The sequence below is a fragment of the Convolutriloba macropyga genome, unplaced genomic scaffold (assembly GCF_964194025.1).
Source record: "Convolutriloba macropyga unplaced genomic scaffold, txConMacr16.3 SCAFFOLD_2988, whole genome shotgun sequence".
NCBI lineage: Eukaryota > Metazoa > Xenacoelomorpha > Acoela > Convolutidae > Convolutriloba > Convolutriloba macropyga.
The window spans coordinates 15,522-30,707 of record NW_027449774.1 but is presented as its reverse complement, the minus strand read 5'-3'; the positions used below and the strand labels follow the sequence as shown (position 1 = coordinate 30,707).

Here is a 15,186-nt window from a genome sequence, read left to right as displayed (position 1 = left end):
TAATTTCAGCGCATTTTTTTTACATAAAGTAATTTGTTTATAGAGGGCCTGTGGTTCGCTTTCACGTGTTTCACGTGCCGCATAATGATGGGAATCGGCGCAGGAATGATCTGGTCAACTGGGATTCCCCTTCTGATGTCACTGGCTCCCGCCTACTCAGGCAGAATCACATCTCTCATAGAGTCGGGCGCCGGTATTGGCATCACTATTGGACCGGCTATTGGTAGTGCTGTTAGTACTCATTTTGTTTTAAAAAATCTATATAATGTATTCAAATTTTGTAACCATAACAAAACAATTTTTGGTTAAGCATATACATTTTTTTGCAACAAGTAAATTAAAATTATGACCATACGGTTAAAAATACTTGAAACAAAAAACACTTCAAATCATTCAAACAAAATAAAAAAATAAACATCAACAAATTTCTTAAAGAATCACATTATAAAATTTTCTTCCGATTGTTTTCTTCCTAAAACTAAAGATAACTTTTAAAAGCTCCTACCTTACTATTCAAAGGAACTTTTTCATGTTGTGAGAGCAAGAAATCATTCAACGTTTTCATAAAAACGTTTTCAATTTTTGCCAACCGAAGCCACTGTGGCAATTTATTCCATTTTTGTACGCATTGACGAACAATCGAATTCATTCTAAAGCTGATTTTGGAATTTTGTCTAATTTTGAATTATTTTGTTCGAGTATTTTGATGAAGACTCAAATACCCGTGAAAATTTGCAGAATTTTCTGGCCTGGCTAAATCAATGAAATTTTATTGGCGACATTTTTCTTATTATTAGCTCAGCTGGTAGGGTATTTGTCTGGATTAGCAGATCTCTCGCTTCGTCATACTTTTTGTGTAGAAAGCACACCTTTATACCCCAGATCATCTGTCGGTTAATGCGTTTTAGGTCTTTTTGCAGAGAAATTTTGAAAAAAGATTGCCAAAAACGATAAGTGTGAAAGCACAAGTGATTTTAGAAGAAGAATGCGCGCGTTCAGGGGAATTTGATGTCTTATTAGGTAAATTGAGTTTATAGCTTGAGCCTTCTTTCTTAAAGTTTTATTCAGCTGCTCATCGAAACTAAGATTCCTGTCAATCTGAAAATCAGGATATGTGCAACTTTTTGTGTTGTGAGAACTTCGTTTTGTGAGAAACAGTTCCTTGTGGCACAACGTGATCCACAATTTCACAATCAGAGAGCATGTCATTAAGTTTTACATTTTGTCAGTGGTTGGCAAGAAATGAAAAGAGTATTTTTTAGCGTCTTGGGAAAAGCCATACTTTTGAATCTTTTGAAGGAAAATGTTATGCAAAATGGAATAAACGCTTTTGCAAGCTCTAGAAAAATAGCAACAGTTTTCTTTGCTTTGATCTAACTTAGACGAAACTGTTTCAACCAGTTCTAAAGCTGCATCTGTTGCTGACTTTTTATTGTGAAATTTGAATTGTTTTCTATTTATAATTTTATGCTTAACAATAAATTCAATCATCTGAGTCAGAAAGAGGCGCTCAAAAACTTTTCCTAAACTCTGAGTTACAGAAATTGGTCGATCTTTCGTGCTGTCTAGTTTGTCACTTTTTTTGAAACTTGGTGTACATAGGCTAGCTATATTTTTGTTTGGAAAACTTGTTCCTTATTGCACTCATTTAAGGCGAAATGTAGATCTATGACAATAGCTAATTCGCAAGACTTTATGAGTCGAAATAGGATTTCACCGTCAAATCTGATTTTATCATATTTGACACTTTTGTCACTCAGACTGATCTTCTTTAATGAGCTTTACTGATCTTTGATGAATTTCCATTGTTCCTTACTTGTTGGTAGTTTTTGGAAGAAATTGATGCAAAAATTGTTGTGCGCCTTCCTTAGTCTCCTATTAACTAAGTTTCTCAAACGCTTAAATTCTTTGTATGTCTCGCCGTCAGGTCTTCTTTTCCATTTATTGATCAAAAAATGTTCGTGGGCGATCAAATGCTTCAATTCTTGTGTTAACCAGGGCATAGAATTCTTAACACTTTCTCCCTTTTTTAGCAGGCTCAATTAGTGCGTGTTTTTCAACAGCTTTCTCTAAAATTTCGATGAATGAATCATACATATTGTTGCCATTCTCACATTGGTACATTCTCCACCATTCCGCAAGAGCAAGATCTCTGTCAAATTTAGAACGCGAGAGAAGTCAGAAATTTTTCATCGTTTTTATGTTTTCACTTTCAGATTTCAATGAGAGGTTTGATTCGAAGATAACAAGAAAATGGTCGGAGTTAAAAGGGGTTGTTGTGACATTGTAGGCAGTTATTTGATCTTTCGAAATGCAGCAGTGATCAATAAGCGTAAATGTTTCATCAGTACATCTGGTTGCCTACCTTAGGTTAACATTTTCTAATCCTGAATTTGACGCAAAAATATCTAGTTTACTTTTCTCTGTCTTGTTCGGATAATTCAAGTTGTAATATTTCAGCAAAATAACGTTATCTGTAACGCTATATGCCCCCGATAATTCGGTTTTTAACTGATCAAGAAAATACTCCCAAAGACATTTTTGGGCAATGAAAAACGTTAACAAGTAATTTTTCACTCAGACGGTCAGTTATTTCAACCCAAATGGATTCAAAAAAAACTCTCATTAACCGTTTCAAAGCTTGATTTAACACTAGCGGTAATTTTTTTGGGACAAAAATACCTACTCCTCCGCCCTTTGAAGCCCATGTTTTGTCTGATCTACATTTCCCAGAGAAAATAGGCGATGCTTTTAAAAATTTACTTTCAGTATTACAATCAGTGTCCAACCAGGTTTCAGTTACAGCGACGTTAATGGGTGCTGTTTGCAAACAGTTTGAAAACTCTCAGTTTAGTTACACTTTATAGACGTGAAATGTGCCAAAGATGAGGTGCGTCAACCAAGACAGTGGGGGGGGGGGTCGGGGTTCAGACCATTTCAATAGATTTGGAAAAAATTTTATAGCGTCATCAGTGTCTGCCCGATTGCGAAACTTGAAGTCAAAAAATGCAAATACTGCCCTATCTACCGTGTTATCAGAAATCTCCATTTTTGTCAACCCGAATTGGAAACAAAAGTTAATCTTGCAAGATCTTGCTAGATTAATTTTTCTTTGCAAGAATCTGGCAACATTTTGCATGATTAATTTTTTTTTGCAAGAATCTTGCAAAATCTTGCAAGATTAAATTTTGGTCTCGTTTAGGGAAGTGATGTTGTTTTCAGGCGTATTCTCTGGGTGGTTATAAATTCCCTTTCGTAACTGCTGGAGGGATTGAGATGTTGATGGCGATCGTTGTGATGTTTTTTACTTCCCGAACCAGTTGTTGAGTCCAGAAACAGAATTGATGACGGAGACGATATTCACAGAAAAGGGCAAGTGCAATAACTATAATATATCCACATTCATTACGTAGTCCATGACCGAAAGGGAAAATTTCAAAAACTTTCAAGTTTGTAGAAACGAGTGACATTAATTTGTCATCACTTTTCACGTTTCATATACCACTTTTCTAATAAAAGAAAAATAAGCATAATATAAGTTTAATTAATTAAATATATATTATATAAGTTTAATTAATTAAAAATAAAAAACTTACATTTTGTAACAAGTATTCGCGGATAAACGTAACCCAACTGTACCAGTTTGAGCATGTAATAAGCACCAAAAATTTAATGCCCGAATTTTATCGGTAAATAATTGCGACCAATTTCAAAGATTCAATTGTTCTTGTGAGCAGTGCCATTGGTAATAACAAAACTGCTAATGGTTTTCTCAATCCCGAATTAGTATCGAGAAGGAATTTTCTGAAACTAATTACCAATTAGTCTTTCTTTCATTTCGGTCTAACTGACAATATCATAGTTATTAAATACTTCAATTGTGGAAAAGGGTGATGATTGGGAACTAGTGACTCATGGCGTTGAAACTGTTTACGAAATATTGTCCATAGTTTTCACCCTAGCCTAAAACAACGCATCGTGAAATATGAGTAAACGTTTATCCAATTTTGAAGCAAATTTGATTTAAAGTTGATTGATTTAACTAAGTTTCATGCCATTTCTGCTTTTGCTAATTTTAGCACTTAATGCAGTGAATACATAGAATAAATTTTACCCCTAAAAATAACCAATCTCGAATTAATCATTCCTAATTTAACAAAACTGACCGCTATCAACAAGCTAAAAGTCACGGGCGTTTTGCGGTAAATCGTTTTCAACGCTCTTCACCGCTAACTTTGAATTAATTTTCGACAAAAATTTGACCCGTGCAACATACTGTTTAAGCAAAAATAAAAGGAAACTAATTAGCGAAAAGTTACATAAAGCATATATATATATATATATATATATATATATATATATATATATATATATATATATATAAGCGTAAATGAGTCTGCTATTCCAATTACGTTTGAGGGTACAGAACACTAAATTTTAATTAACACACTCATATACCTTTTCAGGCCAGATAAAACTTTATACGCAGAAAACAGTGACATGTTTGGATTCAATTTTTAACAATAAAGTGCTATTTAAAATTGAGAACCTTGCAAGTTTGCGTATCATCTTGCTAGATCTAGAGAGATAACTGTTTGTGCGAAAACCGTCCAAAGCGTGATTAGTTGCTAAATGAGCTTTCGTAACCCCTTTAAAAGTTCAAAAATCCTACAAGTTTTTCATCGCAGTTTTTAAAATTTTATTGTGCATAATGTATCGCAAAGTTCTTGCAAAGTATTTCTGGATCTCTCATCCTAAATGTTTTTTTTTGCATATTACTTTTCGTTACCTTAAACGAATTGGCAAATTTGAAGGAATTTAAGTTAACAAAATGGTTTCTAAACATCGCTGCGTTAATCTCATATCGCTCACATTTGTTTTTGTAATACGCGAGGACATCATTCTAATTTCCTTTATAGGTTAATAAATGCTCAAAAACAGCAATGTAAATACGTGCAAAAAATGCGATTTGAGGAGCTCTCTTCCGTCTATTTGGATTCTAGAACGGATTTTGCAAGTTATCCGATCAAATTTACTCGAAATGGTCACCATTTAATTTTACCTGATCTTTTCCGTTTGTGCTCCTCCAGTACGTTATGTTCCCCTAATTAAAGAGCACGTGCCCTTACATGGTGAATCATTATGTAAAAATATGGCAGGTGCGTCTGGTGGGTGCAAATAATAGGCACCCACTGAGCTGGGGGGTGGGAATCGGAAATGATCCTTTTTTCCTTTATGTACATAGCAACGGATTGATTGTAGTGCAGTTGAATAAATAAATTATGGAGTTAAATTGGGGGCGGCTATTATTTTTCTAGACTAGCTTACAACTCGACTGGCTTAGCTATTGAAAATAAAGCAATGGTTACGCAGCTCTGCTTAAAATCAGTGAGAAGTTCTGGCGTTTATCGAGACCTGGGAACTGTTTCGAGATATTAGGTAATAGTTACGTGACTCTGTTTGAAGTCACTAAGAACTTCTGGCGTTTATCGAGAACCCGAAGCGGTTCGAGATATTCAATCAGAATTTTGAAATGATTTCTGCAGAGTCACTTAACCATGCTTAAAATACGAAACGCGCACGTTTTAAAATAACGAAAGTCAACGGAATTCAACTTCTGGCTAAGTAGCAACTTCTGGCATTTTAACTTCTGACACTGCAAACTTTCCGCATTTTGAAATGTGCACGTGAGTGTTTTAATTTGGGTTTTGTGTAATCGCATTAAGCCACAGCGGCCTGTCCTAACCTGCACTTTTTATTATTCGCCGAATTTGATACTTTTTTTTTCTCAAGCATCATTCCTCTTTTTTGGTGACAATGACCACTTTTTTCATCTAAAACTTTCAATCATTGCAGCCAAGATTGGTCATTCTATGACGACAATGACGAATATGCCAGCGTTCCAATTTTACGGACCACAAAAGACTCATCGGAGCTAAGCCGAACTTCAGCACAACTAGAGAGCTCTATACAAGATGACCAGATGCAAGTGACAACAAGCGAAGCATCCATACAGTTCCTCTCAATTCCGGGCATCTGGGCTGTGAGTTTAATTTTCCCTCTCTTCGGAGTTCCTTTTGGGCTACTGGACGTGTCTCTGTCGCCCTTCCTATTGGAGCATTTCGGCGTTGATGGCGATACTGTTGGGTTTTATTTCTTGTCTCTCGGAGCTATGTATGCGATAGTCACCCAATTCACAGGCTACATAACTGATAAAGGTAGGCATTGTTTTTCTCACAAATACCCGGACCCAGAAATTTGAGCTAAATTATGTAAGATAGGCGGGAACTGGCATTGAAAAGTGGGATCTATTGTGTTTTGCCCCCCCCCCCCCTGCAGCTTAGTGAGCATAAATCTTTTAAGACCCCCAGACGCACGTGCTATTTTCTTACATAGTAACGTGATATATAGCAACAAATAATCTGTAACTGGGGGTCATAAAAAAACCGAGGGGGAGGGGGGGCGAAACAGAATAGATCCGAAAAGTGTAATATAGTGTTGAATGCGTTGAATTTAAATGTAAAATAAAAAAAACGATAAAACGCAACTGTGATATTTTCTTTTCAACGCGTTTAGCGTTGATGAATCTTTTCAACAACTGCCCCCCCCCCAACCTTTTGGTACCCCCCCCCCCCCCCACACACACACACACACACAATTTCACTTGGCCTACAAATTAGATAACCAAATATTCAGGAATACACTGACCAAATCGAGGACTAGACGGCAAGAAGTAGCAACAACCTCTACATTCTTCCAAATTTTGACGTAGATGACCAAGTTATTTAATTTATAGAACACTGAGCTTCCTTTGTGTACCTATCCCGAAACAAGTCCACAAGCATGATTCGGAAAAAAATCAGAAAAGGCCCCAGGACCGATTCAGAGTCTGATCAGGCAAATACAAGGCTGTTAAGAGAACACTTCAAAATCTATCTCTGAGGTTTCTTTTGACAGAGAATCAGGTCTCGGGTGTCTCTGCTCAGAGAAAGTGCAAAGGTTTTACGTATTGATTTTTCTGGACAGAGGGTTAGAATTGTGCGTTTTTCTAGATCACGGGGCACCTTGAAAACAAGCTAAGCACCTTAATGTACAAGTAAAGCACCAAATACACCAGATTTTGTTATGACTGCTCCCAAAACTAAGTTTTGGTTTCTTGGTAAGGTTGGTAAACTTTTCAAGGCCTAAGAGGTCCTTCAAAAACATTTTCAGTTTTCACTGTTGAAGAAAATTGAACCTGCCACAAATCAAATACAATAACCTTTTCTTTACTTTTTTTACTATGGGCCTGTATTTTGAAATATGCTCGCTAGATGCATATGTGGTACAGACAGTCTAGTGTATGTAACAGTGAAAAATTAACTCTGTGATCCATTTAACCCGCAAATCTTTTGTGTTTCCAATTTTTAATTTGCAGCCAATATCTGTTTGGGGCATAATACGTAAGAATTGGTCTCAATTGGAATTAAAGCACTCGTTTCTGTCTTCTCGTACGAGAGTGATAGATCAAAGAACGTGATGGGAGAAACCAAATGTAAATCTTGGAAAAGACACCCAAGATTTTGATTTTCTCTGACCAGAGAGGCACCAACTATCTGGAGTCAAACCAAAAGGTTGCCAGGACAATTGTTTTTGACAAAAAAGTTTGAAATCGAGTATTAAAGTTGCCCTCGTTAATTGAAAAACGTCCTGAGAAACTTCATGGTGTCAAACTCAACTCTGCTCAGAGAAACCTAAGATTTTGTTATGCTCTGCCCAGAAAACCCCGAGTCATAGCATCTCTCTGAGCAGAGATGTCCATTACGCCACAGAGGTATACCCAAAATGCAATAATTTTGCAAAAAAAACATATACTTTAGCAAAAACGGAAAAAAATTGAGAGGAATTGCGCAACTCGTGTTTGCAAAAAGTGTCTAAATTTTAAACCTCGAATTTAAGATACAAGCATTGTACTCTATTTTTTGCGCCGAGCATATCACGAACCTGCTTGATTTATGTAGTTTTTTCTTGCGCGCAAGGTAACTCTATTTCGCACTGAGTGTAACTAATTTTTGCACTGAATGTAATTATAATCCAAAACTAAGCATAATTTAGGGCGTGTCTATTAGTTGATAGAAATTACGTGATTAAAAGTGGTCTACAGAATAACAATATACCATATAACAATCAAATTTATCGCAATCTTTTTGTTTGATATGACCCGTGGGTCGGAAAAGTGAATAAGCGTCATCTAAAGTTTTTTGGGGGATTTGACAAAATAAATTTGACAAATTAATTTCTGAAAAATCCCTCAGTTTCACTTTTTTATTCTAAAACTCTATTGTTGAATTGGCTATTTCATTAAAAACTTGCTTGTGTTTTGGATTTTCATTTGTTCTGAAAATTCTTCCCTTGCGCGATTGATTTTTGCGTCTTTTCACAGTTTTACAGGGGTCTATTAATTTTTGAATCCACAGTTTTGCGCCTGTTTACAGATTTTAAGGTGACTATTAGATTTTCCGTCTATTTACAGGTCTACAGGTGTCTTAACATTTTAATGAATCTGTCTTGGTGGTAAATCTTCTGCAATAGTAATGGAAACTAAAAGAGGGGATATCACATATGGAATGACTTTCACTAGAAAAACAACAAAAAGCGAAGTTCTAAGCAAATAATAATTTTTCGCCTCATTAATTCTATCTTTAAATCACTTTAAAAGCTTCAAATCATTTTTGCAAGCTTAACTAAAAGCTTTAAATTAGTTCTCCGTGCACAAAAAGACGCTTTTAATTAGGCTCAATTGCGAATCAGGAAAAAATTGTTTTGCAAAAAAGAGCTACCTAAAATGAGCGGAAACGTGCTACAAGACTTGACACATTATTTTAAAAATTTAAAGTATCTCAATTTCGCAAAAATGGCAAAACCCCTATTGTCAAAAATGAGATGCAAACCTTTTATCCTAAATTCGTTCTTTTATGTATCCATTTTTCGAGCAATTTTAAAAAAGCGGAATTTTTGGAGTATACATCTGCGTCGTAATGTCCCAGGTGTTGTATCCTCTGCCCAAAATTTTGCATTTCTCTGCCAAAACTAGGCCTCTGAAAACTCTCTGAATCAGGCCTGATAGGTTCTGGTAATTCAATACGGGATATTAAATACTAACTAGGTTTTCTATTACATTCATAAAAAGATGATATATAAAAAGTTCTACGATTTTTATAAGTCATTTTGAAAAATGAAATCACAATTGGATGCCTAATTTCTATATGGCTTTTGGAAGAACAATGATTTACCATTATAATATCAGTTTGAAATCTTTTTTAATAATAATTACGAAATTTAGTTAATTGTAGAGGCTAACGAGTTTCTTTAAATTATATAGCAACCACTCCTCTCAACACCCACCCACCCAAAAAAAGAACATTGTTATTTTTCTCTGATACACATAAGAAAAAAATGCAAATGATAAAAGAGGCCATGTAAAGGGAAGAATCACATTATATACAATTATAAAAATCATTAAATTAGTTAACTAAAAAATGACCTTACATTAGTAAAATGGCCTAACATGGCCTAATGTGGCCTCACGAGTAAATGGCATTAAATGCGAACAAAAAGTGTTTGCAGAATTTTTTTTTTTGTATCATGGAGAAAAAAATAAATATTAGAATCTAATGCTCTCACTATAATCTTTCATATCAGTTGCTTTTGGGTCCTTCAAAAATTCTTTGCAAAACTTTCGTCAGTTCTTTTTGAAGTAAGCTTTCGATGTTGTTTTCAGTCTATTAGAAAGCAGACTAATATAAATTGGAACGGCGTGTGCAATAAAACAATCATTTTTAAACTTATTGTTCTTTCTTATACCGAACGTTATTTTTTTGACCTTTCATGATGTTTTATTCTCATGGTAGGGAGAGTTTCAGTTTTTTATGTTGGAAGATCGTTGCTGAGCAAGCGAAAAAAAATATTTTGAGCAATGATATTTCAAGAGAAAAGAGACAGATAAAATTTTGTTGCGAAGTTTGAGATCTGTGGACCGATCGTATTTTCTCCTATTTTATATTGTTTTGATTCTTCAATTCAATTGTCTTTCTAAAGTTGTGAGTAATGAATTTCGCAACCCTATCAAAATTAAAGCGGAATACTTTAGATGACTTACTAATATTGCATTAAGTAATAAGATTTTTTTGTTTTCTCTGGTAAACTTTCACCAATCGTATTCAAAAATTTTATTCCACAATCCATTCTCTGAAGAATCTTTTTCACTTCTGCATCAAATTTTAGTTTGTTATCTATAATTACGCCAAGATACATCACACTATTTGATTCTGCTTCTTTTTCATTGTCGACATTCGGAACAATATTTGTTAACCTATTCCTGGTGCTGAACACAAAAAAAAATGTCGTCTTCATACTGGACGACCGTGCAATCTTTTTCGACAATCTTTGCTAAATCGTTGACGTAAATGTTAAATAATAGAGGTCCTAAAATAGTACTTGTCGAACTCTTCTTTTCAAATTTATCCAATCAGATTCAGTTTTGTATAGAAAAACTCTTTGCGTTCTATTAAATTGGTAGCATGTTCGTCATAAGCTATATTTTCAAGTCCCCGTAACAGTATTTTTGTAGTTTATAGAACCAAAAGTCTCTAAAAGATCTAAAAACGCACCTGTAACATTTTTTTCTTGTTGAGTTCCAATCCTTTTTGTTCTGTCAATTTCAGGATAGCATCAATTAATGAAATTTGTTTTCTATAATCAAAATGACTAAAGGACAATAATTGCTCCCTTTCTGGGAACCTTGTGATTTGTGAACTGAACGCCTTTTCAAAAATTCTTGACAAAGCAAAAGTGACAGAAATAGGTCTATGATTGACTGGGTCTTCGAGATTTCCTTTCTTGAAAAGTGGAGTTACACAAGCTTTTTTAAGATCTTCTGGAGACTCTACTTTTGTAATGAACTGATTACTGAGATAACATAGTTGATCCGCTAGCGGTGCTTTAGCATTTTTTTGTCCAAGCTGGTTTTTTTGAAGGACCGAGTGGTTTACATGTATACAATGAAACTTTGAGTACATTTGTTTCCTTGGTGGTAATAAACTGGAACTTGAAACACTTTCTCGAAGCAGTTTTAAGAGGAGTGCTGTTTGTTTGTTGCAAGGCAATGAACTATCCTAGAGTAGAAAATCTGTGAATTAGAAGATTTGCAATTTCTGTAGACCTTGTTATCTTACTAACAAAACTGTTTAATAAGGATTAAGTTCTTTTTTGAGTCTTTTCCCTATTACGAGGATCTTGATTGAAGTTCCATCTGGTTTTTCCTTGTTTACCTCCATAAAAATTCAGGAAAGTTGTTTTTGTTTTTAACGGATTAAATCGTTTTAATTTCACCGTCGCTAATTCTTGAAAACTCTTTTCTTGTTTGCTCACATAGCCATTTTCCTTGAAGCAAAAATTTTGGTTTGTCTTTTTCAATAAAACAGATTTGAATTTGAGCATGTAGTGCTAATGCTCTTTCAATAGTTCTTTGAGGTTCTATTAACGTCATATCTCCCCTCACTGCACCGTAAAAGTGTCCCAGTCTAAATTTTCAATGCAATTTTGGAACGCTAAGGTTGAATAGTTCGTTTGTCAAAAAATTTTTTTTTGTCGTTTTTGATTTTAGGTTCACAGATTTAAGAACTGTGATTGTTCAAAATCATCACTTTTCAATATTTTATCTGCTACTATGCCTTCTTCTTACGCTTCTATTTTGATTCAATCGACAAGTGTTGAAGAATAGTTAGTGATTCTTGTAGCTGTATCATTATTCGATGTTTTAAGATCAAATGGAGAAATTACAGATTGCAGCAGATTTTGGTCACGCTTTGCAAAAGCTTTAAGTTTTAATCTGCAGCAAATATGACAGATTTTTTGTCAGCCATAGCAAGATCAATTCCCAGGACCAATTTTTCCAAATACAGGTTTTTTTTTCGGGACAATATGACAAATTTAGTACTCATTTCTTTTTTTTGTAGGCTCAACTCGACCCATCAACTTTCCAAATTTGTATCTAGAAAGCAGTTGAGATCATCGCAGAGACGAGGTTTTAAAAATTTTGGAATGTACATTATAATGCCACCACCTTTTGTCTCTGTTGTTTGGATGCGATCTTTTCAAAAACAGTCAAAGTTTTGTTATCTACATGCCAAAACACTTCCGGGTGATTTTGTGACAACCATTTTTCACTAAACGCATATAAGCAGTTGTAACCAGTGTCTTGGATAATTTCCTTCAACAGCAGATGTTGTCCTGATAAACTTCTGGCGTTTTGATGTAGAATTTTTATTCTGGAATCAAATAATACTAACTCTTTAATCATTTATTTCTTTTAGAGTTCAAATCCTATTTGTTTTGTCAATTTCAGGATAGCATCAATTGTTGAAATTTGTTTTCTATAATCAAAATGACTAAAGGACAATAATTGCTCCCTTTCTGGGAACCTTGTGATTTGTGAACTGAACGCCTTTTCAAAAATTCTTGACAAAGCAAAAGTGACAGAAATAGGTCTATGATTGACTGGGTCTTCGAGATTTCCTTTCTTGAAAAGTGGAGTTACACAAGCTTTTTCAAGATCTTCTGGAAATTTTACTTCTGTAATGAACTGGTAACTGAGATAACATAGTGGTTCCGCTAGCGGTGCTTTAGCATCTTTTATTGCCCAAGCTGGTTCTTTTGAAGGACCGAGTGGTTTACATGTATACAATGAAACTTTGAGTACATTTGTTTCCTTGGTGGTAATAAACTGGAACTTGAAACACTTTCTCGAAGCAGTTTTAAGAGGAGTGCTGTTTGTTTGTTGCAAGGCAATGAACTATCCTAAAGTAGAAAATCTGTGAATTAGAAGATTTGCAATTTCTGTAGACCTTGTTATCTTACTAACAAAACTGTTTAATAAGGATTAAATTCTTTTTTGAGTCTTTTCCCTATTACGAGGATCTTGATTGAAGTTCCATCTGGTTTTTCCTTGTTTACCTCCATAAAAATTCAGGAAAGTTGTTTTTGTTTTTAACGGATTAAATCGTTTTAATTTCACCGTCGCTAATTCTTGAAAACTCTTTTCTTGTTTGCTCACATAGCCATTTTCCTTGAAGCAAAAATTTTGGTTTGTCTTTTTCAATAAAACAGATTTGAATTTGAGCATGTAGTGCTAATGCTCTTTCAATAGTTCTTTGAGGTTCTATTAACGTCATATCTCCCCTCACTGCACCGTAAAAGTGTCCCAGTCTAAATTTCCAATGCAATTTTGGAACGCTAAGGTTGAATAGTTCGTTTGTCAAAAAAATTTTTTTTGTCGTTTTTGATTTTAGGTTCACAGATTTAAGAACTGTGATTGTTCAAAATCATCACTTTTCAATATTTTATCTGCTACTATGCCTTCTTCTTACGCTTCTATTTTGATTCAATCGACAAGTGTTGAAGAATAGTTAGTGATTCTTGTAGCTGTATCATTATTCGATGGTTTAAGATCAAATGGAGAAATTACAGATTGCAGCAGATTTTGGTCACGCTTTGCAAAAGCTTTAAGTTTTAATCTGCAGCAAATATGACAGATTTTTTGTCAGCCATAGCAAGATCAATTCCCAGGACCAATTTTTCCAAAAACATTTTTACAGTTTTTTTTTTCGGGACAATATGACAAATTTAGTACTCATTTCTTTTTTTTGTAGGCTCAACTCGACCCATCAACTTTCCAAATTTGTATCTAGAAAGCAGTTGAGATCATCGCAGAGACGAGGTTTTAAAAATTTTGGAATGTACATTATAATGCCACCACCTTTTGTCTCTGTTGTTTGGATGCGATCTTTTCAAAAACAGTCAAAGTTTTGTTATCTACATGCCAAAACACTTCCGGGTGATTTTGTGACAACCATTTTTCACTAAACGCATATAAGCAGTTGTAACCAGTGTCTTGGATAATTTCCTTCAACAGCAGATGTTGTCTTGATAAACTTCTGGCGTTTTGATGTAGAATTTTTATTCTGGAATCAAATAATACTAACTCTTTAATCATTTATTTCTTGTTGAGTTCAAATCCTATTTGTTTTGTCAATTTCAGGATAGCATCAATTGTTGAAATTTGTTTTCTATAACCAAAATGACTAAAGGACAATAATTGCTCCCTTTCTGGGAACTTTGTGATTTGTGAACTGAACGCCTTTTCAAAAATTCTTGACAAAGCAAAAGTGACAGAAATAGGTCTATGATTGACTGGGTCTTCGAGATTTCCTTTTTTGAAAAATGAAGTTACACAAGCTTTTTCAAGATCTTCTGGAAATTTTACTTCTGTAATGAACTGGTAACTGAGATAACATAGTGGCTCCGCTAGCGGTGCTTTAGCATCTTTTATTGCCCAAGCTGGTTCTTTTGAAGGACCGAGTGGTTTACATGTATACAATGAATCTTTGAGTACATTTGTTTCCTTGGTGGTAATACACTTTCCCGGTAATACACTTTCCTTGGTGGTAATACACTTTCCTTGGTGGTAATACACTTTCACACCTTGGTGGTTTCCTTGGTGAAACACTTTCCCGAAGCAGTTTTAAGAGGAGTGTTGTTTGTTTGTTGCAAGGCAATGAACTATCCTAGAGAGAAAATCTGTGAATTAGAAGATTTGCAATTTCTGTAGACCTTGTTATCTTACTAACAAAACTGTTTAATAAGGATTAAATTCTTTTTTGAGTCTTTTCCCTATTACGAGGATCTTGAATGAAGTTCCATCTGGTTTTTTCCTTGTTTACCTCCATAAAAATTCAGGAAAGTTGTTTTTCTTTTTAACGGATTAAATCGTTTTAATTTCACCGTCGCTAATTCTTGAAAACTCTTTTCTTGTTTGCTCACATAGCCATTTTCCTTGAAGCAAAAATTTTGGTTTGTCTTTTTCAATAAAACAGATTTGAATTCGAGCATGTAGTGCTAATGCTCTTTCAATAGTTCTTTGAGGTTCTATTAACATCATATCTCCCCTCACTGCACCGTAAAAGTGTCCCAGTCTGAATTTTCAATGCAATTTTGGAACGCTAAGGCTGAATAGTTCGTTTGTCAAAAAAATTTTTTTGTCGTTTTTGATTTTAGGTTCACAGATTTAAGAACTGTGATTGTTCAAAATCATCGGTTTTCAATATTTTATCTGCTACTATGCCTTCTTCTCACGCTTCTATTTTGATT

General features: G+C 34.5%; 1 protein-coding gene across 1 annotated transcript in view; it reads left to right on the top strand.

Moving 5' to 3' along the window:
- Positions 1–43: 43 nt before the first annotated feature.
- LOC142355322 (MFS-type transporter SLC18B1-like) overlaps positions 44–15,186 on the top strand; it is a gene marked incomplete at both ends in the record, with an annotated part of 29,295 nt that continues 14,152 nt past the window's right edge. The window contains 4 exons of the mRNA XM_075407530.1: positions 44–231; positions 3,223–3,319; positions 5,374–5,458; positions 5,857–6,218. Of these exons, the coding sequence (XP_075263645.1) occupies positions 44–231; positions 3,223–3,319; positions 5,374–5,458; positions 5,857–6,218 (732 nt within the window). The remainder of the gene's footprint in view (positions 232–3,222; positions 3,320–5,373; positions 5,459–5,856; positions 6,219–15,186) is intronic.